Source organism: Eleutherodactylus coqui, chromosome 2, assembly GCF_035609145.1.
Source record: "Eleutherodactylus coqui strain aEleCoq1 chromosome 2, aEleCoq1.hap1, whole genome shotgun sequence".
Lineage (NCBI taxonomy): Eukaryota > Metazoa > Chordata > Amphibia > Anura > Eleutherodactylidae > Eleutherodactylus > Eleutherodactylus coqui.
The window spans coordinates 197697942-197722096 of record NC_089838.1 but is presented as its reverse complement, the minus strand read 5'-3'; the positions used below and the strand labels follow the sequence as shown (position 1 = coordinate 197722096).

Below are 24155 nucleotides of genomic sequence, written 5' to 3'. Positions count from 1 at the left end.
GTTGTTTAGCATCATTTCTGTTGTTTTGGTTAGCCATGCTAAAGTATCATATCTGCAAGAATGTTATTTTGTTTCTGTTACTGAGAGCAATATACACACAGGCATGGATACACTATCTGCAACACCATAGGCAGAGGAGCCAGTGACTGGGAGGAGAACTGGAGGGAGATATAGTGACAGAGAGGAGGAGGAGGGATGACTGCGAGGTGGGATGGGGGAGGGAGACTCAGAGATGGGGCTGATGTGGTAATGGAAAGCATTACTGGGGAGAGATGAGGTGGGATGCGGTGCAGAGAGCGGGCTCACTGAGGGGAGCAGCATGGATGTGGACGGGTAAGTGATGCCATCTTCCTCCTCACAGCATATGGGTATCTGTGAGAAGTGCACTTACCTCACACCGCCTGCATATGACTTTTCTGACATTGGCAGAATTCAGATATCATCTATACATTTAATGTCTCTATTGCTTTGCACAAGGCTGTCTCCACAGCTGATGTGAATTCTCTGGTACAGATATATATATATATATATATATATATATATATATATATATATGATCATGTCTTTAGCGCACACCATTGTAATATGAGTGCTACTAGTTCTAGTGCCTCATCCACACTGCAGCCTCACACACCGAAAACATCAGCTGGCCATAGACATAATGATTTCTCATGCCATACAATCCATGGTAATCCGTCATGCTGCAGTACTAAATAATCTGATCTGCTGAAATCCTTTAAATCATTAGGAAAATATATCAAAGATTTGTTATAATCCAAATTTCTATGGGCTAACTCAATAAATCATGAATGATAAATGCAGTGAACATGCTAGTAGATGATTTTCCATACATGATCATACATGTACCATATCGACTGTGTTATTGCGCATATTTGTTTAATTAGGTATAAAACTAAAGTCCCCTCATCCAAGAAAAGATATCTTATTTTCCCCATAAATCGTTATTTCTATGTCCGGCGTTACTGCCATATACTCCAATCTACGTGTATAACGCATGTAATATGTTGGCACGTTAACCTCATGCATTGATTTGTGAATATGTTATCTCCTGTCTAACAGGTTACAGGATGTATATGACTCTGGTATATTTGGCACACATACATTATATTTTCATGCAAGTTATATGATTGAGCAAAATGCTGCAGTTTACTAGAGCCGGACATTCTCAACTACATATGGCTTTCCAGTGCACGGCAATAAAATTGTTCATCTAGCCATTGAATTGACAAGGAAGTGATCGATCGCCCTAGGAGCAAACATTATCATGCCATTCATATCATTTCTTTGTTTTCATATAATTTGCTTGTTTGTCTCATTTTGACACAGCGAGATAGTAATAATAAGTTGCTGTCAATTTCTAGATACATTAACTGTTTCCTAGGATTTGTTCACCCTGAGAAGGTATGTGTGAACAGTACTATAGGCTATGTAGTGGAACTGTACTTTCACGTTGCAACTGCATTACCTATGAAGGTCATGCAAGTATACAGTACAACATCTTCAGGTTTGATGAAAAATGTCCCTCCCAACTTACAACTCACATACCGCCACTGCTGCAATTCAATTTTTGGGATTTAAGCTCAGAGACAAAGATCAGATCTGAACACTTTCTATCAAAGCATGGAACCCTCACAATTTTTGATGTCTGTACAAGGTACGTCTAAAAATTTGGAAGATAGGAAAACTTTCCATATGGAAGTCCAGGGTAGGCGCTATATCTATATTAACGTAACAATAGCATACTTGAATAGGGCATTGATGCACTACATGATAGTATGGTGCTTGGGCCCCTGTGAGAGAGAGAGTATACCCAATTGCAGAGTTGAAGAGTAGCATGTGAGCAGCAGAAATCTGTTTTCCACGTCCCTCTAAGTATTATGGGACCGCTGCTATGACTAAAGTAAAGAAAGCATACTCGAAGTGACCTCCTTCCGCTACGATAGGGGCAGATCATCCAGGGAGTCATCCACTGTGGTCTGCAGGAGATTCAGGTACCAATACACGTTGAGAGTCCCTGTAACACAGGTCCAACAACGGCTCCATGCATGTATCCTAGCAGAAGGAGACCACTTTGAGTATGCTTACCTTACTTCTGTCATAGCAGCAGTCCCACAGAACTGATGTGAAAAGTGAATTTCTGCTTCCCACTTGAAACTTTTCAACTTTGCAATTGGATCTAATCTCTATCTCTTACAGGTGCCACAACACAAATTTAAAATCCATGATCTGGTGCCCCCTTGCACCATACCATCATGTAGCGCACCATGCCTTCCTATTCAAGTACGTTATTGGTACTGCATTAGTCCTGTGACATCACTCTGCATGCTAAGCCCATCTACAAACAAGCTGCAGCAGTCAATGATAGCACTCAGTGATCCTGGATGAGCGCAGTCATTGGGTGCTACAGCAATTTTATGGCACATGACAGTGGAGAATGGCGCCAGTGGCAGAAGCGGAATAGGGAAGAGGAGAGCAACTGCTCATTTATTACTTTATACCATGGTGATCCGGTTATACAGCTGAGCGCTCCAAGCGGGGTATGAAGAACACAGCTGGACCGCTGTGTTCTTCATACCCCGCCTGTGTTCAGGTAGTGGGATACAGCTGAAACAATAGTATCGGCTATATCCCGCTGTGAATTCTGATAAGGCTTAGCACTGTCTTTCAGCATGCTGAATGACAACGATCAGCGACTGCTTAACAAAAACTGCACGATGTCAGTGCAGTTAGACACAACGATTATCGCTCAAAAGACGGCTCTTGAGCGAATTTTGAGCGATAATCGTTGTCTCTAAATGGGCCTTAACAGTGTATGGCAGTGATTCCCTGCTCCGGTCCTCAAGGCACCCCAACAGGTCATGTTTTCAGGATTTCCTCAGTGTTGCACAAGTGATGTAATTATTGTCGTTGCTTCAGACATTGCCACAGGTGTTCTTACCATAGGAATCCTGAAAACATGACCTGTTGGGGGTCCCTGAGGACTGGAGTTGGGAAACACTGGTGTATGGTGTAAAGCAGGGTAAATGCACCTATTGTGAAACAGTTTCACAAAAACAATTGGACTGTGAAATTGTATAGTAGTATGTGAGCTAGATATAAGAAGTGAGTAAAAAGTGATATACAGGGGGAGATGCATCCAAACTGGTGCAAACAGAAGTGAAGTAGTTGCCTATGACATCCAATGAGGTTATTACTTATATTTTCCAAAAGGCCTCTTATCTGGCGAGTTGCATGGACAACTTCTCCACTTTTTCCTTTGCACCAGTCTTGATAACCGTCCCTTATGTTCTCTCAGTTCAAAATTGTCAATCAATAAGGCACGTGTCTTGATTTCATGACTACTTGTACCATTTTTTTTATTGTAATAAGGTTGATTCATGAGATTTTAATTTGATCTACCTCATATAATAATCAAGTAAAGTTTTATCTGTTGACATAAACATTGAAGATACACTTAGGATGAAGTCCTTACAAATGGCATAGGCTCCTAAAAGACTGCTGCTCTACTAGATGTGGGATTAGGATACTGCCAAGGGCATAACTATAATGGGTGCAGTCATAAGAGGCCCATAAAATCTCTCTCCTCCAGTACTACTAATGAAGCTAAATTGTTGGGGAGTTACAGAATTGCCTCTGGATTCTGCAGTATAGTTATAGTCTATAGTAGTTAGTGCATGTTTTACCATCAGATATGTTTAGTGGTGGACACAAAAATATTTCTATGGTGACTGGTATTCACTTCACTAGTATGAGATTCTTCCTTCTACAGTAAACCTTTCATATTTCTAAGGAGCGGTCCGACAGAATTACACATATCTGCTACATGCCCCTTAGATATCTTCAATCATTTCTGATTGTTATCTGCAGATTGTAGCTATAGGCTGTATATATACAATTCAGTGAATCTAAAGTATTCACAGTCCAGTGTATGCAGTTATGACACAGAATGTTTTCCGATCCTTAAAGGGGTTCTTCACATAGAAAAAATTAACAGCTGGTTGTGTGATAAAAAAACACAAGAAGCCATACTCACCTGTCTTCTTTCCCCAAAGCCATACTCACTGATTTCTTTAATTTTATATCATGGCCATCTAAAGTCAGGCAACCCCTTTAAATACAATAAGTCCATATTACACATTGCTTCTAGGGAGAATATGGTGTCTCTTGTAGGTAGTTTATAGCGCCTTTACATGTGGCAGTATTTCAATATTGTGATAAAGTTGAAATCGCAATCACATGATTAAGAGGCATGGAGAAAAGTCAAAATGAGAAATCAATGGGAGCCATGCCTGCAGTCACAAGGGCCGGCCACTACACGGAGGTCGGCGTGGAGGCTTATGCTCTGATCTCTATGTATTTGCTGTGCTGACAGCATGCGCCCGCTCAGTTGATTGGTTGGGGACCCAAGCGACGAACCCCAGCCGATCAACTATTAATGACCTATCCTGATGATACGTCATCAAGTATTTCACTGGAAAACCCCTTTAACTGTGGCAATGTCGCCAAAGTTCCAGCTATTTATTCTCAGGATAGGACTGCAGGCTGAGTATAAAAGTCTATATAGTCCAAGAGGTCCTCAATTTGTATAGGAAGTCCAGGTCGGAGTTGGGATCCCTTCTGGAGTGTTTACTTAGCTTTATAGCTCAGAGTGACTCTGTGTTACTTGAGTTTTTCAGTGAATGACTTGCAAATACCAAGAAACTGCTTGATAGTAACTTAAGTGGTTGTTAAACCAACATTGAAGGAAAAGGTAGAGTAAGTAAAAAGAAAGAACAAATGATAGAGGCATAAGAGGAAGGCAAAGCAGAATCGAATAGGGGATAGAAAAAGAGAAACAAAACAAAAAGAACTGACTAGAGGAGGAGAAAGAAAGGGGAGAAGAGGGATGAGAAGGAACAGTACTATAAGTAGAGTGGGAGAAGAAGACGAAAAATGGGATATAGAAACGGAGTGGTGGGGGGGCCTCATCTAATCATCCCAATAGGTTCATGAACTCAGGCGTATGCTGGAAGAAAATCCATGGCCCCCAGGCGTCTACACTTCCATTGGACTCAAGGTTTCATAGCCTCTAACTCAAAAAGTTGGGCACCAGTAGAAAGTGACTAAGCATGGCTTTACACAGGACAACCATCCGCCGTAAAATTTGCTCAAACAAGCAAATGTTTTTTACAGTAATAGTTGTCCCGACAAGACCCAACAGGAAACTGAGTGGGAAATAGCTAGTTCCTTTATTTCAGCTCAGTGAAAACAAAACAACTAGTGAGCGAGTTCTTAGAGTAAACAGGCAGTCATTCATCTGTGAACGACTGCCTTTTCAAAGTGAATGGATGCAGGTAGCCGTAAAAGATCTCCGCCATGCTGCACCTCCATTCATTGAATGCTTTATTACGCACACAAACACAGGCAGGACATACATACTCCATGCTGATCCTTGGTCCAATTCTTGAATCCAGGGCCTAGCACTGCAGGTCAACAGTGCTAACACTGAGCCACCATGCTTCCACTTGTCTTTAGCTTAGCTTCTACTGGACAAATTTGGAACCGTATTTGCCAAATAGAAAATATTACCAGTGAATGCAAATACAGAGGTGCATTTAGATGAAAAACCGATGTCATATGGTTGCATCCATATTTTAATCACTTTCTATAGACTATAATAGGCAAATTTTTCATGCAATACGGACAAAAGCACTGCATACTGCAATTTTTAAAAAAGCTGTGAAAAATACGCCAATGTAAATATATCCATTTACATTAGGGCCATAGGGGCTGAAAATATACTCCTGTTAAACCAGTCTATAAGTGCAGAACTCAGTGACTACCAGCTACATCTATTGCCCAAGTAGCTGGAACTAAGAGGTTGTTGAGGGTTGTTTAGTAGTAATTTGCAGTGCAGATCTGAGTCTCCACACAGACACAATTGTAAAAGAACATTCCACCTCCACCTCCTTTGCCTGTTATACATTAAATATTTTTTTCGTCCTTGTGCTTTTCATAAACTGAATTCAAATGAGTATGAATCATAGCACTGATGGAGGATTGCAACCCACACAGCAATTTGTTTTGTGTTACATTGTATGTAACAGGTAGGCAGCATGACACTATACATGAGGCATGCATTCACCCACCGTGTGTCATACACCAAGACTCACATAAAACATTAACGCATACAAGTGTGCCTATTCCATTATTTATCATTAAATATGTTCCACACAATTGACTTCATGCTCGCTACTGGGATCGTTTTGCTAGGATCTCTACTCAAAAGATGTCCCTGAATGTTTTTCATCTAATACAATACATGGACAAGCTAATGATAACGGTACACGTCTTGTAGCTCCTGTTGGGGAGTTTTAGAACTACTGATCAATGACGCATAGCCCCTGAAAAGGATGGATACTGAAAAGTATGAGATGAATGACTACACAGAAGACGTTCAGCAATAGCTTGTAATAGGAGCTGCAAATGACAAAGAGTCAGAATGTAGGGCAGAAAGAAGATGGATCATAATGAATGAAAGGTTGCAGCGCAAAATGGTGTCAAAGTATCAGAAGGGATAAAAGCAGTCCAAACAAATACTGTATACTGTATATCTCAAAGACTGCATGCAAAGACAAAAGACATATAAAAGGAAAAGACCTAGATTTGGGAGAAGACATCTTTACACTTTACTTGGGATTACTATTTATCTGCATATCTATATGTGTAACCTGTTGCCTAAATATTAATAATGTGTATAATAAGACATCCAAGATATCAAGATAGGGATCATCAAAAGAGACCTATAAGATCAAAAGATACAAATAACATGCCAGTCACCTATGGAAAAGTAAATCAATACTAAACTTGGCATCCATGATATGAAGCGTGAAATCTGGGGGGGAGCCGTGTTGATTTCCATCAACTCAAGAGGTCAAGTAGACTTTACCAACACCATTCATGGTGGACTCTGTCTGCAGTGAACTTCTAGCCCAAGGATGATGCTACATGATATTCCCACAAAACTGTCCAAGGAGGCATTATACAGTCATTCTCTTGTCACTTGTAGGGCTCCTTCAGACGGGCATATGTGCAATTATGCATGCCTCACTGCAATGCATTTGCGCTGGGAATGCGGTTGATTTGCGCACATATCTGTGCAGTTTACGTTCCTCTTTTTTTGCTTACACAACCCCCCCCCCCCCCATGTAAAAGGCTATTTAGCCTAATGAGGTTCTTTTCCGCACAATGTTTCTCTGCATTTTGCGCATCCCATTTTGTATTGCGTGCACATTTGCGCACCCCCCATAGACTTCTATGGGGTCCTTTGGTGTGCAAAAAGCACAAAATAGAGCATGTTCTATTTTCTTATGCATGCAAAAAAGGAAATAAGAATGAAACCATTGATATAAATGGTTCTATTCTCTGTGTTTTGAACACGCAATTTTCACATTTGCAAAAACACACACATATACGCCCATGTGAAGAAGCCCATGAGGTGAGGCTTCTTATCTGTTAGGAGAGGTTCTGTTCTTGTCAAAATACCTTATTCTTTAGGAATGTCAGCAATCTCCAGCTGAGTGAAACTAATTAACACTTCAGCCAAGTGAATTCTAAAAACCAATTAACCCTTTAGCTAAATGAATACTTAAAAACTATTTACTATACGCTTTGATGATAATAATATACATGGAAAACATAAGCAGAATCTTAAGGAGCTGACTTTCCATCCCATCATAAAAACCAATAATGAGTGTTTTATCACTGACATATCAGTCATCCCTTTAAAACAAACAAGAAGCTGCTTATAGAAACTAAAAGACGCCTCACATTAAAGGGAACCTGTCAACACTTCTCCACACATTAATCCACCTACACTGTTTAACCACTGATGACATGTGTTCTTCAAGCGGTATGTTGTCATCCACCCTGTGCCAAGCATACTTGCAATCTAAAGACTTTTAATTTTCCCACACCGCATACAAATATCAGGTGATCAGTCTGGTGGGCGCGCCGAACTAACTGTAGAGCCCTGCATCACTCCCCCAACAACCACCCTCTCTCTGCAAGTGACGTAAAGATGTTCTCTATGTCATCACAACCATGGTCCAAGTCTCCCATGTGCACCGTGTCCTCTGAAATGGGCGCATGCGCAGTATATCTCTTCCTATTGAGGGATGATTTATCCCTTCCAACTGTACATGTGCTGGTCTCAGAGGTCACGGTGCACACGTGATACTTGCGCCGTGGCTCTGATGAGGCGTGGAACATCTCCATGTCACTTGCAGAGAGAAGGGCGGTATTGGGAGAGTAACACAAGGTTCCATTGATGGTCCAGTCCGCCCACTGGACCAATTGGCCAATATTTGCATGCGGAGTGCGAAAAATCAAAGTCTTCAGATAGCATGTATGCTTGGTGCAGGGTGGACAACAAAGTAACTTTTGAAAAACACAAGTCATCGGTGTTTATACAGTGTAAGTGGGTTAATGTGTGAAAAAGTGCTAAGTTCCCTTTTAAAGCATTAGCGACAATAGCTTCCCCTAGATCAAAAGCAGGGGTAGGGTAATGCCTATAGAAACATAGTTTAACTTAGTACATAGTGACATAATAGTTATGCCTAACAAGTTCATGCAAGTCATCACACATGTATACATGTATGTATGTATGTGTGTGTATATATATATATATATATATATATATATATACATATATATAAAATAAAATATACGAGTATATAATGTGTTAGTTTCAGAAGGAATGCAGATTTTGCTCTGACACATCCTTGCCCAGAAATCCGATGGCCTGGTCACTGAGTCTCCAGTGAGATAAGACAGGAATTCCCTCTGATCCCCAGAGTGCTCATAGATAGCACCTGCAGGCTGTTGCTTCACTTATGTGATAATGTACAGACAAGGCTTATCACCACTCAGGAGTTCAAATCCAATGTTGTTTGGACAAGTATATATACAATTGTAGACCTCAGTCACATAAGGTATAGTAAAAAAAATGCTGATATGCTTGGCTTAATTACTGACCGTTTTTAAGACCTGCTTACTGTCAGCAAATGGGAACTTTCTTATTTACATCCAGAGACTGGAAAACTGCATAGACCTAATAATTCTCAGAGCTGAAAAATGGCTACTACTACATCCAGTTTAGGGGCTTTTCATGCAGGACAGAATATTCCGCAAAAGCGTTGTATAATATGCCCCCCTGCAGAATATTCAGCGCCAAGATCCGCACTGCTAACATGCGGGTTTTGATGTTGAAAATGGCAGAATTCTGTTGGCAATTCCACACGGAAATCCAGTTAGATGTGCGGATTTTGGTACAGAGTTCCAAAAAGGCATATTCTATGGCGCTGTTGCAGAATACTCCATCCCATGTGAAAGCACCCTCACGTGTATGGAATATTTCTACAAGGCGCACCTAAAGATGCAGCGTAATCTGCTACTGCGGATTTCTGCTCCATAACCCACATGTGGATTTTGCTGCAGAATTTGCTGCGTATTTAGGTGTATCTTATGAAGGATCCCTTTAACAGTCCTTTGTGAACGAATATGTTTGGATTTTGGAGAGATGTATTTTACCTACTCTTAGGGCAGATTCAGACGAACGTTGTTTTCTCCCCTTATGTGTCCGTAATAATCACGGCCGCAAAACGGGACAAAACTAAACCCCCCGATTTCAATAGGAGTTCAGTGGTTTCATTCTCACTAGCTCTTTTCTCAACCATTAATTGTACAGTCGAGAAAAGATAGCACCTGCTCTATCTTTCCCACACATAGTGAATACTACGTGCGAGAAATATCAGCCACAACCTGTCTTCTCGCCATTACTTTCAAACTCTTGCACTCTGGCGCAGAGTTTGAAAAGGTAGCAAAGGGGAGGAAACTCCACTTGTTCGTGCGCAACTACATTCCATCTCGGTGAGCGTATTTACACCCACACTCAACTGAATAAGCCCAAAACGCTAACAAACTATAAGAAGAGAAACTGGAGCTATTGATGTATTTTGGTCACAGATTACTGTCTAGACTGGAAGAGTTTTTTACCCCCTTTGCAGCTTTCAGCAGGAGTAGCTCTGTATGGGTTTTCAGCCTCTGAATATAAGCAGGAATGTTTTCATCCACTGACAGTAAACAGAGTTCTTGACAATAGTGAAGAATTTACATAAAACAGGAAATAGCATTAAACTCTGGGACTCAATGAACATTTTTGCTAAATGATTTAAAAGAAAGACAAACCCCTATTCACCTCCTTCCATGGCTCCCTGTCCAGACGAAGTCAGCTGTGTTCACGTGCATCCATGGCCGCTCAGCCAACCACAGACTTCAGTGGTGATTCTGCCCTGGTTGCTGAAGCTTGTGATATCGGCACAATGAATGGCACATGACCACAGTTGGTCATCTAGGTTCACTTTTAATAACTGATTATGATTAACTCCGAAAACTTTCAAATCGTAAATTTAGATTGTGATCCCCATTGGGGACAAAACCCTAGAGCACTGCGGAATATATATGCACTATATAAATGGGTAAAATAAATACATATTTGAATAATATTCAAATGCAAAAAAGTGGTTTAGTCTACACTTTATAAAAAATATCGACAGACATTTACGTATTTTTTTTCACTTTATTACTTCATTTTTCTATATGTAACGGTTCAAATAATTTTTTCCAAAGATTCCGTCCTGACTGGTATAAAAAACCTTGACATACAACAATAGAACTTGTGTTGTCCTGTATGTCTTACTATAATGTCTTTTTTTGCCTTCCAGTTTCTGCTGTCAAAGAAATGTAAAGCCACGGTGACATTGTATTTGTCTGGTAGATGCTCTTATAAGACGACACATCATGGGCTTGTCATACCGGACATCAATAAACATTATCCTTTTGGCATGCTTGCACCTAAGCCTCCAGAAGGTCACTTCCACTGAGGACATCTTGCCGACAGATGAAGAATTGATTGTACCACATACTGTCTCCCCAGTTGGTTTTTCCCTAGCGGATGAATATCCTTCTTCGGTGACACCTGCATGGCTCAACGATAATGAAGCTCCACTTTCTGATGAAAGCAAAACAGACATGTATTTGTTGCATGTTTCAACACATAGTATGCCAGGTCTACAACCAGACCAACTTCAGACAGATATGTTGCTACTTGACCAGAGCCAGGATACAGATGAATATTTGCAGACCATCACTCCCAGTTATGAGCTGACAGACAGACCCGTAACAGAGGCTGCAAATGGAGAACCTCCAACACTGCCTCCTCTGACAGATTCTTATGTATCAGCCTCTGCATGGCCTGAGATCTCTTCACAGTTACCCTTTACATCCGTCTTTACTACTGTTGTTAATTTCCTAATGGTACCCATTCCTGAGGCTGAGACATCCTTGGAAAACATTGTATCCCATTCACTTGAAGAGGAAGATGAAGTGCCTGTACATACAACAGTTTTAAGTAGCACCAGACCTCATACTGATGTGTCTTCAGGTCCATCATTGCCATATGTCTGGGACATAAGTGAGCAAACAGCTACTGATCCTTGGATACATGAAGAGAAATCCCTTGAATTGGTGTCTTCTGAAGTGCCTACAAAGAAATTTAGCTTGGATGAAGTTACAGCCACTGAAGATGCACCATTTGTAATATCTGATGTAATTCCTGAGGAGATCTTGAAAGACTCGACAGAGAAAGATGTCCATCAAACTTATGAGGAAACATCTATCTTTGCATCAGCAATGACAGTAAACATCACCGGTAAGGCACAGCATGTGTGATTTAGGTGTTGAATCGGGAAAGAGGTTGGGTTAGGGGTTTTCTAGTTGTAAACTATCGATGACGTAAATGAGGAAAACTGGCTTCCACCTTATTGGGGTTTTTGCCTTCCTCTGGATCAACATTGGATGGTAATAGGCCGAACTAGATGGACATTTTTTCAGCCTAACATACTATGTTACTATATTATCCTTAGTATAGGCCATTAATAGTAGATCAGCAGGGGTCTACCACCCAGGACCCATGCTGATCAGCTGCTTACCAGGCCAGTATGCTTATGTGCTAAGCCTATTTCTACAGGAAACTGCTCGGTTCTCACTGCAGTGGCCAGGCATGGTATTACAGGAAAAGTTCCCATTGATATAATATCAACCAGGACCACTGCAGTGAGAGCAAGCTATCTGCTTCCTGTAGATATCAGCTCAGTGCATAAACACATCGGCCCTGCTGATCTACTATTGATGTCCTATCCTACAGGTAGGCCAATAGCAGTTTACAACTGGAGAACCCCTTTAAGACCCTCTCCTCTTCATTGAAGAGAACACTGAATTGCATGCACCCATCTCTGCCCAAAATATATATATTTTTTGCATGCCTTAATATTTTAACCTTGGTTTGTGCGCATAAGTTCCATAACCCTATTGCAAGAGTTACACCAAGTCAATTTCTTTAATAGTGACCACTATTTTTTCTAGAATAATAAATGCCAGCATGAGGCTGGTTTTACACTAGGTGTTTTTTTAAAAAAGAAACAGTTTTTCTTGCATTTTTGTTTTTAGCCAAAGACAAAATTGGATTAGGAAGGACAGTGAAATATAAAGGAAGGACTTATGATTATAGTTTAGGTAATTGTTGGATCATGCAAAACTCAACGATAATTGTTCAGTGTAAACATGCCCAACGATTGAGCGATAATTAGTTCGCTTATTGTTCGTTGTTAATTTTATGCAGGCATGAAAACCTAACAATAATCAGCCCATGTGAACAGGCGGTCATTCCTCGATGAACGACTGCTTGTTTACTCTGAATGGAGGCGGATGGCTGGAAGAGATCCTGGCTTATGCAGGGCCCTTAAGCACCTGACAGTCATCCCATGTAAAAGGACTATTAGGGCTAGTGCCCACGGCCGTGGTAGAGATGAGCGAGCACGCTCGGATAAGTCAGTTACTCGAGCAAGCCTTGGACTTCTCGAGTAACTGCATTCTTGTCCGAGCGTGCTCGGGGGGGCAACGGAGGATAGCGGGGGGTAGCGATGGGGAGAGTCAGAGAGATCTCCCCCCCCCCCCCCCCCGAGCACGCTCGGACAAGGATGCAGTTACTCGAGAAGTGCAAGGCTCGCTCGAGTAACTGACTTATCCGAGCGTGCTCGCTCATCTCTAGTGACAGACCTTCATCTCACTAGCCATGGTAGTGGATTCCCAATTGGGATTTTGCAGCAAGTGTCCAAGGTCATTCATGAAAAATAGTTCCCTTTTTGCATCTAATTAATGGCCCTTCACTTCCTAGTGTGTGTTCTGGTACAAACCCTCATCCCTCTTCCTTATTTTAGCTTAATAATGTAGGCATACAAAGATGATTACTGCTCCAGTGCATCAGTGATGGCTTGTTTGGCCCCCCTTTATACAGGTTTTTGTACAATATCGTAGTAAGAACACAGGTGTTTGGTAAATTTCCCGGCCCACGGTGATAGAGTCCTATCAAAAGAATTCAGTTCACAATCTGATGATTCTATATAGGTTTTACTGAGAAAAAACATAGAATAGCCCAGGGATCGCAAATATATGCCATGTTGATGACACCAGCTGAGGACTGACCCGCTGATGCAAATGACGTTCCCCTGGGCGCCTAGCCTGGTGGGAAACTGACCCCTTATTTATTCAGCCTCTTCTATATACAGATGTTTTTCTGCATAGTGTGAATGGAGGTGGTTATTGCTGTGGGTGTATGTGCAGGAGGGGGGGTATGTTATATTAGTGGGGGAGGCACTCTTCCCGAATGTGTACTTTATGACCTCTGCAGGTGTATACAATGGCTGTATGAGAGGGAGGATGGATGGGGGATGTTTGCATTAGATCTGCATTACATCTGTGCTCAGCTAGCATTACATGGAGTGCATGAAGAGCTATGTAATGCGGGTTATGACGGTTGTACAAATGTGCTGAAGATATTTTCTAGAGCTTCTTATGTCCGACTGGTATATGTGAAGAGCGCTGAGCTGTGCGGCTCTCATTATGCCCCTTCCACTAGACAGTATATATATACTGTCTGATGCCTGTCTGTGTTTGTATTTCACACAGCTAGTATCGCAGTGCAGTGGGGCAGCAGAGGAAGCGAACTGCGTTGTGTATCTTGCCATTGTTGTGCAGGGAAAGCTGACTTTCTGTATTCCATCAGTGGTGCTGAGAGCTATGGTAGAAGCAGTAACCCGGCTGTTGCTATGATGCTGTAGCATTTGGTTAAATATATAACCCACACATAGAAGCACACAAATCCTTCCCTCTGCTCATCTGTATTCTGGCCAAGTAGTTCTACATTACCCAGCATCCTTCCTTTTACTGCTGTGATCTCATTGAAAATTCTGCAGGCACTTATTTACCTCCGTAACCTCTAAATACATTGAGAACCGTAGCAAGACATCCAATAAGAACAATAACCTCCCAACAACAATTGCTTAGTATATTGTGATCCAGATATTTGATTATTTTGTGTTCGTCTTATATTCCGAGATAAAATACAGCAAATGCGCTTTATTCCACGTAGATGTAGAATCAGCTCCTACCGTACTTTAGGGGCATATAATCCACCTTGCTGATTGCTGGTTGTTTCTCTTGGACAGTATGTGTCAGGATTTTATCGCATCCCTAGCTTAGGTGTGCGCCTTGGCCGAAGTGCTTGGAGAGGTGTCACTGATACCCTCTTTGTACTATTTGATACTGTACAACATAGTAGGGCAGAATTATCGTCTAGCATATGGTGATAACTAAAAAATTAATGAGTTACCCTGTGACAGGTCTCCATAATCCTTTATTAAGATGATTGCCACTGTGTAAGGTATCATTTGTCATCTGCATTGCTTACTAGTTATGTGATAGGATTACAAATTGATATTCGTGTCATGGAAAAAGTAGTTACAAAAAATCGAGTTGTAGGAAAATGTAAAGTTAGTCATTGACATAATCCTTTTATATCAGATCAGATGTGCTTCACAGCACGGCAAAGGAAATGTTTAGCAAGTTGTTGGACAGACTGTGGGTATCATAAATGAAACTATCTGTCATTGTTGTGTTGGGTTAATTCAAATACTAATGTAAATATGTTTCTTATTTGTGTAACATGTTGCTGTATAGCTTTGAAGCTCATTAAGGCCCCCTGTCCACAGCAGTGATTTCGCCGGCGGTAAATTGCTGGCGAATCACGCCGGCTGAAGCTCTCCATAGCTCTCCATAGCGAGAATCATTGCGATTCTCCGCTCGTGGCCGGCAATTCGCAGCATGCTGCGAATTGCCCCAATTCTCCGCGGTCCGCCTATCTGTCAGATAGACTTACTTGCGGAGAACCGTCTGCCAGCTCCTGCTCCCGGGCGGCGGCTCCCGCGATCGAGATTCGCCGCCGGATACCGCAACGCCCGTGGACAGGGGGCCTATACCTGCACTATCCAAGAGGATTATTTAATTACATATGTTAATACTTAATGGGGCCTTCTTTAAGGCCCATTTACACGGAGCGATGATTGCTCAAAAATCGCTCAAAAGCGATCTTTTGAGTGATAATCGTTGCCTCTAAGTGCGCGGCCATCGTGCGCTTTTCGTGCACTGCTAGTTGATCATTAAATTCAAGCTAACCTAAAAATCATCCTGCGGCCTTATCAGGACCACACACTGAGTTCTCCGGGGGGGGGGGGGGGGGGGGGTAGTGCTAATAGCATTGTTTCAGCTATTTAACCTGTTGGAGAACAAAAGAGCTCAATGCAGATAATAGCCCTCCGGCTGTTAACTGCTTTCAGCTAAGGCTTCATTTGCATGCTAATAAGCTATTAAGTAGCAACTTAATAGTTTATGCAAAATGATCGCTCAAAACTGTCACTCGAACTGTCGTTTAAGCGATTTTTGAGCGATCATCACTCCGTGTAAATGGCCTTTAGTCCTGGGTACTCTGTGGCATACTTTCTATTAACACCTGAAATACTTATGGTATTTCCCTCCATTCACCCTCCAAACATATGGTGAGTTCCCTCAAAGAAGATGCATAGGCTCATCTTCAGTGGTGCAATGGAAGAAAGTTCTATGGAGTGACGAATCACACTATTTGAAATCAAATCAGATAGACATACCAGGGTGTGGAGGATACTTGGGGGAATGCTTTTGGTGTGTGCTGTGTAAATAGTTAAGGAAACCCTATGGACTAAGAAAAACAAAGATGGCCAAACCACTTTTCTAACTATCTGATGCACATTTTGAATAGTATACATCGATGGTATAAGACACTACATACTGCTCCTACTGATCAGCACTGGTTAATCAAACTAGGTGCAGTGTCTTAGGCTAATAATGCATACTAATATACAGTGTGCATGAGATAGTCATTTAAGTTAGCTATGTGTTCCCTCATAGGGAGAGATATGGCGAGGGATCACTTAGCTAACGGTCCAGATGAATTACATCCTAGGATACTAAATGAAGCAGCAGATAAATTACATCCTAGGATACTAAATGAAGCAGCAGAGGTAATTGCTGAACCACTCTCTATAATTTTTGAAAATTTCTGGAGAACAGGAGAATTCCCAGAAGATTGAAAAAGGGCAAATGTTATCCCTATCTTCAAAAAAAGGGAAGAAGGTGGATCAGGAAACTGCAGGCCTGTGAGCCTGACTTCTATACCGGGAAAGATCTTTGAACAAATTATTAAACAGCATGTATGCAAGTACTTGGATAAAAATTGAGTAATTATTACCCAGAGCCAGCATGGGTTAGTAACAAACAAGTCATGCAGGATGCATCTAATTTTCTTCTATGACAGAATCACCGACTAGGTTGATCAGGGAAATGCGGTGGATATAGTATATCTTGACTTTAGTAAAGCATTTGACAAAGTATTTCATAGCATACTTATTGAAAAAATGACCAAATATGGGATCGACAAGCCAACTGTTAGATGGATTCACAAGTGGCTGAGTGATTGTACTCAAAGAGTGGTCATAAATGGCTGCACACCCAAATGGAAGGATGTGTCAAGTGGGGTACCACAAAGCTCTGTCCTAGGCCAGGTGTTGTTCAACATTTTTATAAATGATCTGTAGGTGAAAATTGATGGGAAACTGATCAAATTTGCAGACGACACACAGCTAAGAGGGATAGCTAACACTAGGGAAGAGAGAGAGTATTCAAAAAGATCTAGAACAGCTTGAACAGGGGGTGGCAACTAACAGAATGGTATTTAACAAGGAGAAATGCAAAGTTCTAAATCTGGGCAAGAAAAATGAAAAAAAAAAAAAACACAAAATGGGAGGAATTGGGCTAAGTAGCAGCACATGTGAAAATGACTTGGGTATACTAATAGATCATAGACTGAACATGAGTCAACAATGTGATGCAGCATCCAAAAAGGCAAATACAATTCTGGGATGTATTAAGAGAAGCATAGAGTCTAGATCACGTGAGGTAATTATCCCCTCTACTCTTCCTTAGTCAGACCTCATCTGGAATACTGTGACCAGTTCTGGGCACCTCACTTTAGAAAAAAAAAACAAGACAAACTGGAGCAGGTTCAGAGAAGAGTTACCAAGATGGTGAGTGGTCTGCAAATCATATCCTAAAAGATCTGGGAATGTTTAGCTTGCAAAAAAGAAGGCTGAGAGGAGAGTTAATAGCCGTCTACAAATATCTGAAGGGCTGTCACAGTGCAGAGGGATCAGCCCTATTCTCATCTACACAAGGAAAGACTAGAAGCAATGGGATGAAACTGAAATGGAGAAGACACAGATAGATATTAGAAAAAACTTTCTGACAGTGAGGGTTATCAATGAGTGGAAGAGGTTACCATTGGAGGTGGTGAGTTCTCTTTCAATGGAAATCTTCAAACAAAGGCTCGACAGACCTCTGTCTGGGATTATTTAGTGAATCCTGCACTGAGCAGGGGGTTGGACCTGATGACCCTAGAGGTCCCTTCAAACTCTACTATTCTGGGATTCTATGAGTCAGAGAAGCTAATACGGCCATCTATGTTTCTCCAGTTTTGAAGGGTTGTTTTAAGTATGGAGGTTCTGCCATGGTCTGGGGATGTTTTACATGGCATGGTCTTGGTCTGTTGGTTGTAGCGATAAGAACCATGAACATGGAGGTTAACCTTCACATTATAGACAATAATGTGCAGCCGACAATGTTGCAATAATCTGGGTATGGTCAGCAATACAGTCAAACCTCTAGCTTCGTTGTCTGCTAGTTCAGCCGGTTTCCAGTTTCACAGATTTTTGAAGCCAGAATTTCTAGTTTCATTGGCTGCTTCTAGTTGCAGTGGCGCCCGCCGACCCACTTGGCCTCGCTGCTGATGCAGCCCACGTGATCTTCTGCTCAGCGCCCCCTCCTGCTGATGCCAAAACGCTACCCTCCCTTCTCCAGCGTCGCTGTGGGCGCTAGTAAAACAGTACTGTAGTGTAATGTAAGTGGCCATGTTTACCCAGATAACAGTGATAACGCTGAGGAGAGATAACAGTGATGTCACCTGCAGTCCTAAGGGCCCATTTAGACACAACGATTATTGCTCAAACTTTGCTCAAATGACATATTTTGAGTGATAATCGTTGTGTGCATTTACATGGCAAGATGGTCGCTCAAACGACAGTTTGAGTGACAGTTTTGAGCGTTCACTTTGCATAAGTGTGTAAATGAAGGCTCACTCTGTATGCAGAAAACAAGCGAGACTGCTATCTTCTGCATACAGCTGTTGTCTTCTTGGAGCGCTCAGCTGGTATACAGCTGGGCACTTCGAGCGGGGTATACAGAACACAGCTGGAGTGCTGTCTTCTGCATACTCCTGCTATATTCATGGAGCACTCAGCTGGTATACAGCTGAGCACTCCGAGCGGGGTATGCAGAACACAGCTGGAGCGCTGTCTTCTGCATACTCCTTTGTTCACGGAGTGCTCAGCTCCTATACAGTTGAGTGCTCTGAGTGGCGTATGCAGAAGACAGCTGTAGCACTGTCTTTTGCATACTCCTGCTGTGTTCACGGAGCGCTCAGCTGGTATACAGCTGAAATGCTTGTCTTCTGCATACTTCTGCTGTGTTCTTCGAACGGGATACCAGCTGAAACAATAGTATCAGCGGTATCCCACTGAGAACTCAGCGGGCGGCACTGATAAGACTCATCGTTGTCTTTCAGCTTGCTGAAAGACAATGATGAGCGAATTGTTAACGAAAACTGCACGATCACCGCGCGTTTGGACCCAACGAATCTTGCTCAAAAGACGACTTTGAGCGACTATTGAGCAAGAATCGTTTGGTCTAAATGGGCCTTAAGTAACACCACAGATAACACACAGTGATAACGCTGAGAACTGAGATTTTTTTTCGAATCTCGTGCTTTTCTGTGGAATCCGTGGCCCGCCCACAATTCAATTGCGGATTCACCGCCGATCAGACGGCTTCCATTGACTTCAATGGAAACAGTGAATTCATGCGATAGCTGTCCTATGTACATGTGGCAGCAGACAGGGACTGAGGAAGAAAACGCTCACTTGTTGTAGTCGCTTCTTTTTTAGCTCACCTAAAAACCAAGTGGATATTGGACTGTGTAAACAGGCAGAAGAGATCTCCAGACCTCTCCGTCTCCATTCACGGAATAGTTATTGCTCTAGTGTGAAAGTAGAGGAACGATAGTCGGTACGATGGTTGTTGGGCGCCCGATAGTGGTGACGTTTAAAGGTACCTTTAAAGATTGTGTTTGTCTAACATAGACAAACACAAAGACTGTGACTTACTGGTTAAGGCTGATTTACACAGGCCGATGATCGCTCAAAGATCGCTCAAACCACAGTTTAAGTGACAGCTTTGAGCGATCATTTTGCAAAAAAATACATTGGTATTTAAGTAGCTACCCTGCTACTTGAACACCAATTAGGTATGCAAATGAAGCCTTCACTGAACACAGCTAATAGCCAGAGGCTATTATCTGTGCTCAGATCCTTTGTTCTCCATGGGGAAACAATGCTATCAGCACTCCACCACCACACACACACCCAAACACCCCATGGAGAACTAAGATAAAAGTGAGTGACAATTTTTATGTTGGACTGAATTTAGCGATCAGCCGAAAAGCGGACGATGGGCGCACCTTTACACACACCGATTATCGCTAAACTGATCGCCGATTACAAATTTTTTTGAGTTAATTGTCTGGTGTAAATGGGCCTTTAATAATAATAATAATAATAATAAATAATCTTTATTTGTATAGCGCCAACATATTCCACAGCGCTTACATAGACAGGGGGGAATACAGAAAGACAAAAGTACAAAAATTACAGAACCACAGTTACATAGTACAGTAATCAGTTGATGGAAACAATAGGGGTGAGGGTCCTGCTCCAACGAGCTTATATACTCCAAGTAATGGGGGATATAGAAGGTAAAGGAGCTGGAGATGTGTACGGTATGGCGGGGTGGAGAGTGAGGGATTCTGTACACATAGACAATGGTCAGACATTTAGCCGTGTGACGGCAGGATCAGTATGACTGCAGGAGCGGTTTATGACGGCTAGCAGGGATTGCAGTCAGTAGGTCAGGGAGCATGTTATCAGGTGGAGTACAGAGGGGTTTGTTTAGGGAATGCGGTATGCCTTCCTGAAGAGGTGCGTTTTTAGAGCACGCCTGAAAACGCCTTTAACAATCAGACCACATTTTATCAGTAGTCAATACAGAAATCCTGGGAGTTCCAAAGGGTTCACTTACTTTTTCTTACAACTGTATGTATGCCATGTCTTTATAGTAGATGTGACAACAAAAACTGGGACAGGACAAAGCTACAAGAACAGGAGGTAGGTGTATTACAGTAATATATTTGTACTACAGTAGTATGACAATAAGGGCTCGGTCATGGCTGCACTGTCCATGTTCTATTAACAATGCATCCAGGATAATGCAGGCAGCACTACATGCTAAAAATCTAATTAACATGATTGTTTGGTACATCTGTAAATAAACTCACAATTAGATTAGTTTGTCAGCAGATATGATTTGTATATAGTAATCACATTTCTGCCACTCTAATCTAGTTAGGAATCAGTAATTAAAGGACAGAAGGGTCTGTAAATTTGTCACTTTGTCATTGCCACACACAGAAAAGACCAATGACCCATTAATCTGTGCTAACACTGGGGTCTAATAGTAACAGGGGCGCATGGGATCTCATGCAGGTAGTAAGGACAGAGATATCTAGGGGCAGCAATGAAAGGATTGCAGTGTTTTCAGGTCTTGGGGGCAAACGAAGGCTGAGGGGCTGGGGAGTGTTGGTGGAATGGTCTGAATAGTTTCCTGGGGGGAAGGTGGAAAGAATGGAACTCAATAGCTGTAGAGCTAACAGACACATGTAACAGTAGACACAGTAAATAAACATTGGGAGGCGGACAGGAACCAGATCTGTCAGATAGGAGGTTTACCTTCATGCTCAATGCAGGTGAATTTGTGTGCGCTGCAATAAATGCCTTGTTGGTCCCTAACCGTATCCCACGTCTGATTAGTTATGGTGACTATGGCGCTGCAAATTCTTGAAGTTGTGACGACTTGATACAATTTTCAGCATTGCAATGTATCACCTATCCGATAGTTTAGTGAGTCTCGGCACCTCTCGTCTTGTCTCACAACCATTTTTTTAAATGATAGTTTAACCCCTTAGTGGCGGGCCCATTTTATGCCCTAATAACTAACCAATTTTTCAGTTTTTTTCCATTGTCGCACTCCTAGAGGCATAACTTTTTTAATTCTTCCATCGCTATATGTGGGCTTGTTTTATGGCAGGAAAAGTTGTATTTATTAATGACATCATTTTGAGGTGGATATAAGGTACAATTCACTTTTTTTTTTCTTGTGGGGTAGAGGGAGAAAAAGATATTTCACCATTGTTTTTTTAATTTCCTTTTTACAGTGTTCAGCATGCAGAATAAATGTAATAAAATATTATGTAGGTCAGCACGATTCCAATGATAGAAATTTTATACATTTTTTCTTTTAAGCTATTTTTGGACACTAAAAATACTTTTTTAAGATTTGTATTTCTGTCGCCACATTCCAAGAGCCGTGACGTTTTCGTTTTTCCATCAACTGCAGGATGAGCTCTAGTTGTTATTTATCCTATTTTTGGGAACATACAACATTTTGATCATTTTTTTTTCTATTTTTTCTAGAGGCAAGATTAAATTTTAAAAAATATTTTGTTTTCTTTTACAATCTTCACTGTGCGGTATAAATAGTGTGTTAAATTAAGGGCTTATTCACGCATCCGTATATTGGCCGGGTTTTCACGCCTGGCCGATATACGGTGTCCCTTTCTGCAGGGGAAGGAGGCAGGCCGGGCCGGGAGCAGTGCACTGAGCTCCCGCCCCCTCTCTGCCTCTCGCCACTGTTTGCAATAGGAGGGAGCGGGATGGGGAGGAACTTAGCTCCGCCCCCATCCTGCCCCTCCCATTGTAAACAGTGGTGAGGGGCGGAGAGGGGGCAAGAGCTCAGTGCACTGCTCCCGGGCCAGCCTGCCTCCTCCCCCTGCAGAAAACCCGGCTGATATACGGACATGGAAATAAGCCCTAAGGCCGCCTGCAGACATAGTAACATAGTTCGTAAGGCTAAATGAAGACAATGTCCATCTAGTTCAGCCTGTCTAGCCTCCTGTTTTGTTGATCCAGAGGAAGGCAAAAAACCCCAAGAGCAGAAGCCAATTAGCCCTTTTGGGTAAAAAAATTTCTTCCCGACTCTCTAATGGCAATCAGACTGTTCCCTGGATCAACCCCTAATAGTTCCTACCTGCCTGTATACCCGGATTAATAAATAACCTTAGATTTATAGCCTATAATATCCTTCCGCTCCAGAAAGACATCAAGTCCCCTTTTAAACTCCTCTAAGGATTTTGCCATCACCACCTCCTCAGGCAGAGAGTTCCACAGTCTAACTGCTCTTACAGTAAAGAACCCCTTTCTATGTTGGTGATGAAACCTGCTTTCCTCTAAACATAGCGGATGCCCTCTTGTTACCGTCATAGTCCTGGGTGTATAAACAGATCCTGTGAGAGATCCTTGTATTGTCCCCTCATATATTTATAGATAGTTATTTGATCGCCCCTTAAAGGGGTGGTCTCGCGAAACCAAGTGGGGTTATACACTTCCGTATGGCCATATTAATGCACTTTGTAATGTACATTGTGCATTAAATATGAGCCATACAGAAGTTATTCCACTTACCTGCTCCGTTGCTAGCGTCCTCGTCTCCATGGTTCCGTCTAAATTCGCTGGCAGCTTGCTTTTTTAGACGCGCTTGCGCAGTCCGGTCTTCTGCTCAGCGCGAGCCGCTTCAGTGTGCTCCCCGCTACAGCTCTTCTGCGCATGCGCAGACGAGCTGTCACTGCTCGGGAGCGCGCTGCAGCGGCCATTCTGCACCATCCTCTGTTAGAGGAAGGTGCAGAAACTGGAGCTGCCCAGCGGAGAAGCCCAGCCCAGCCCAGCAGCCCCGAGAAGCGTCCCAGGTAAGTGATGGGTCGGGGGGGGACTGCCGCTGCGCCGGGCTGCGCCGGGGGGGGCTGTCGCTGCGCCGGGGGGGCTGTCGCTGCGCCGGGGGGGATGTCGCTGCGCCGGGGGGGGCTGCCGCTGTGATGGGGGGGCTGTCGCTAGGCCGGGGGGGCTGTCGCTAGGCCGGGGGGGGCTGCCGCTGTGATGGGGGGGCTGCCGCTGCGCCGGGCTGCGCCGGGGGGGCTGTCGCTGCGCCGGGGGGGGCTGCCGCTGTGATGGGGGGGCTGTCGCTAGGCCGGGGGGGCTGTCGCTAGGCCGGGGGGGGGCTGCCGCTGTGATGGGGGGGCTGTCGCTAGGCCGGGGGGGGCTGCCGCTGTGATGGGGGGGCTGTCGCTAGGCCGGGGGGGGCTGCCGCTGCGCCGGGCTGCGCCGGGGGGGCTGTCGCTAGGCCGGGGGGGGCTGCCGCTAGGCCGGGCTGCGCCGGGGGGGGCTGTCGCTAGGCCGGGGGGGGCTGCCGCTGGGCTCCGGGGCCTTCACCTGGGCTGAGGGTCTAGCGCTGGGGAGCCGGGGGCTAGCGCCGGTTACCTGCTGTCTGGTCGGCGGCTGCGGGGCGTCTGGTCGGCGGCTGCGATGCGTCCGGTTGCCATGGAGACACAGCTG

At 43.2% G+C, this 24155-nt stretch overlaps 1 protein-coding gene across 1 annotated transcript in view; it reads left to right on the top strand.

Annotated features, from left to right (window-relative positions):
• The first annotated feature begins 236 nt into the window (after nucleotides 1–236).
• LOC136613161 (uncharacterized) overlaps nucleotides 237–24155 on the top strand; it is a 69335-nt gene continuing 45416 nt past the window's right edge. Inside the window, exons 1-3 of the mRNA XM_066594011.1 lie at nucleotides 237–333; nucleotides 10785–11770; nucleotides 17473–17529. Coding sequence (XP_066450108.1) covers nucleotides 10861–11770; nucleotides 17473–17529 — 967 coding nt within the window. The 5' untranslated portion in view covers nucleotides 237–333; nucleotides 10785–10860. The remainder of the gene's footprint in view (nucleotides 334–10784; nucleotides 11771–17472; nucleotides 17530–24155) is intronic.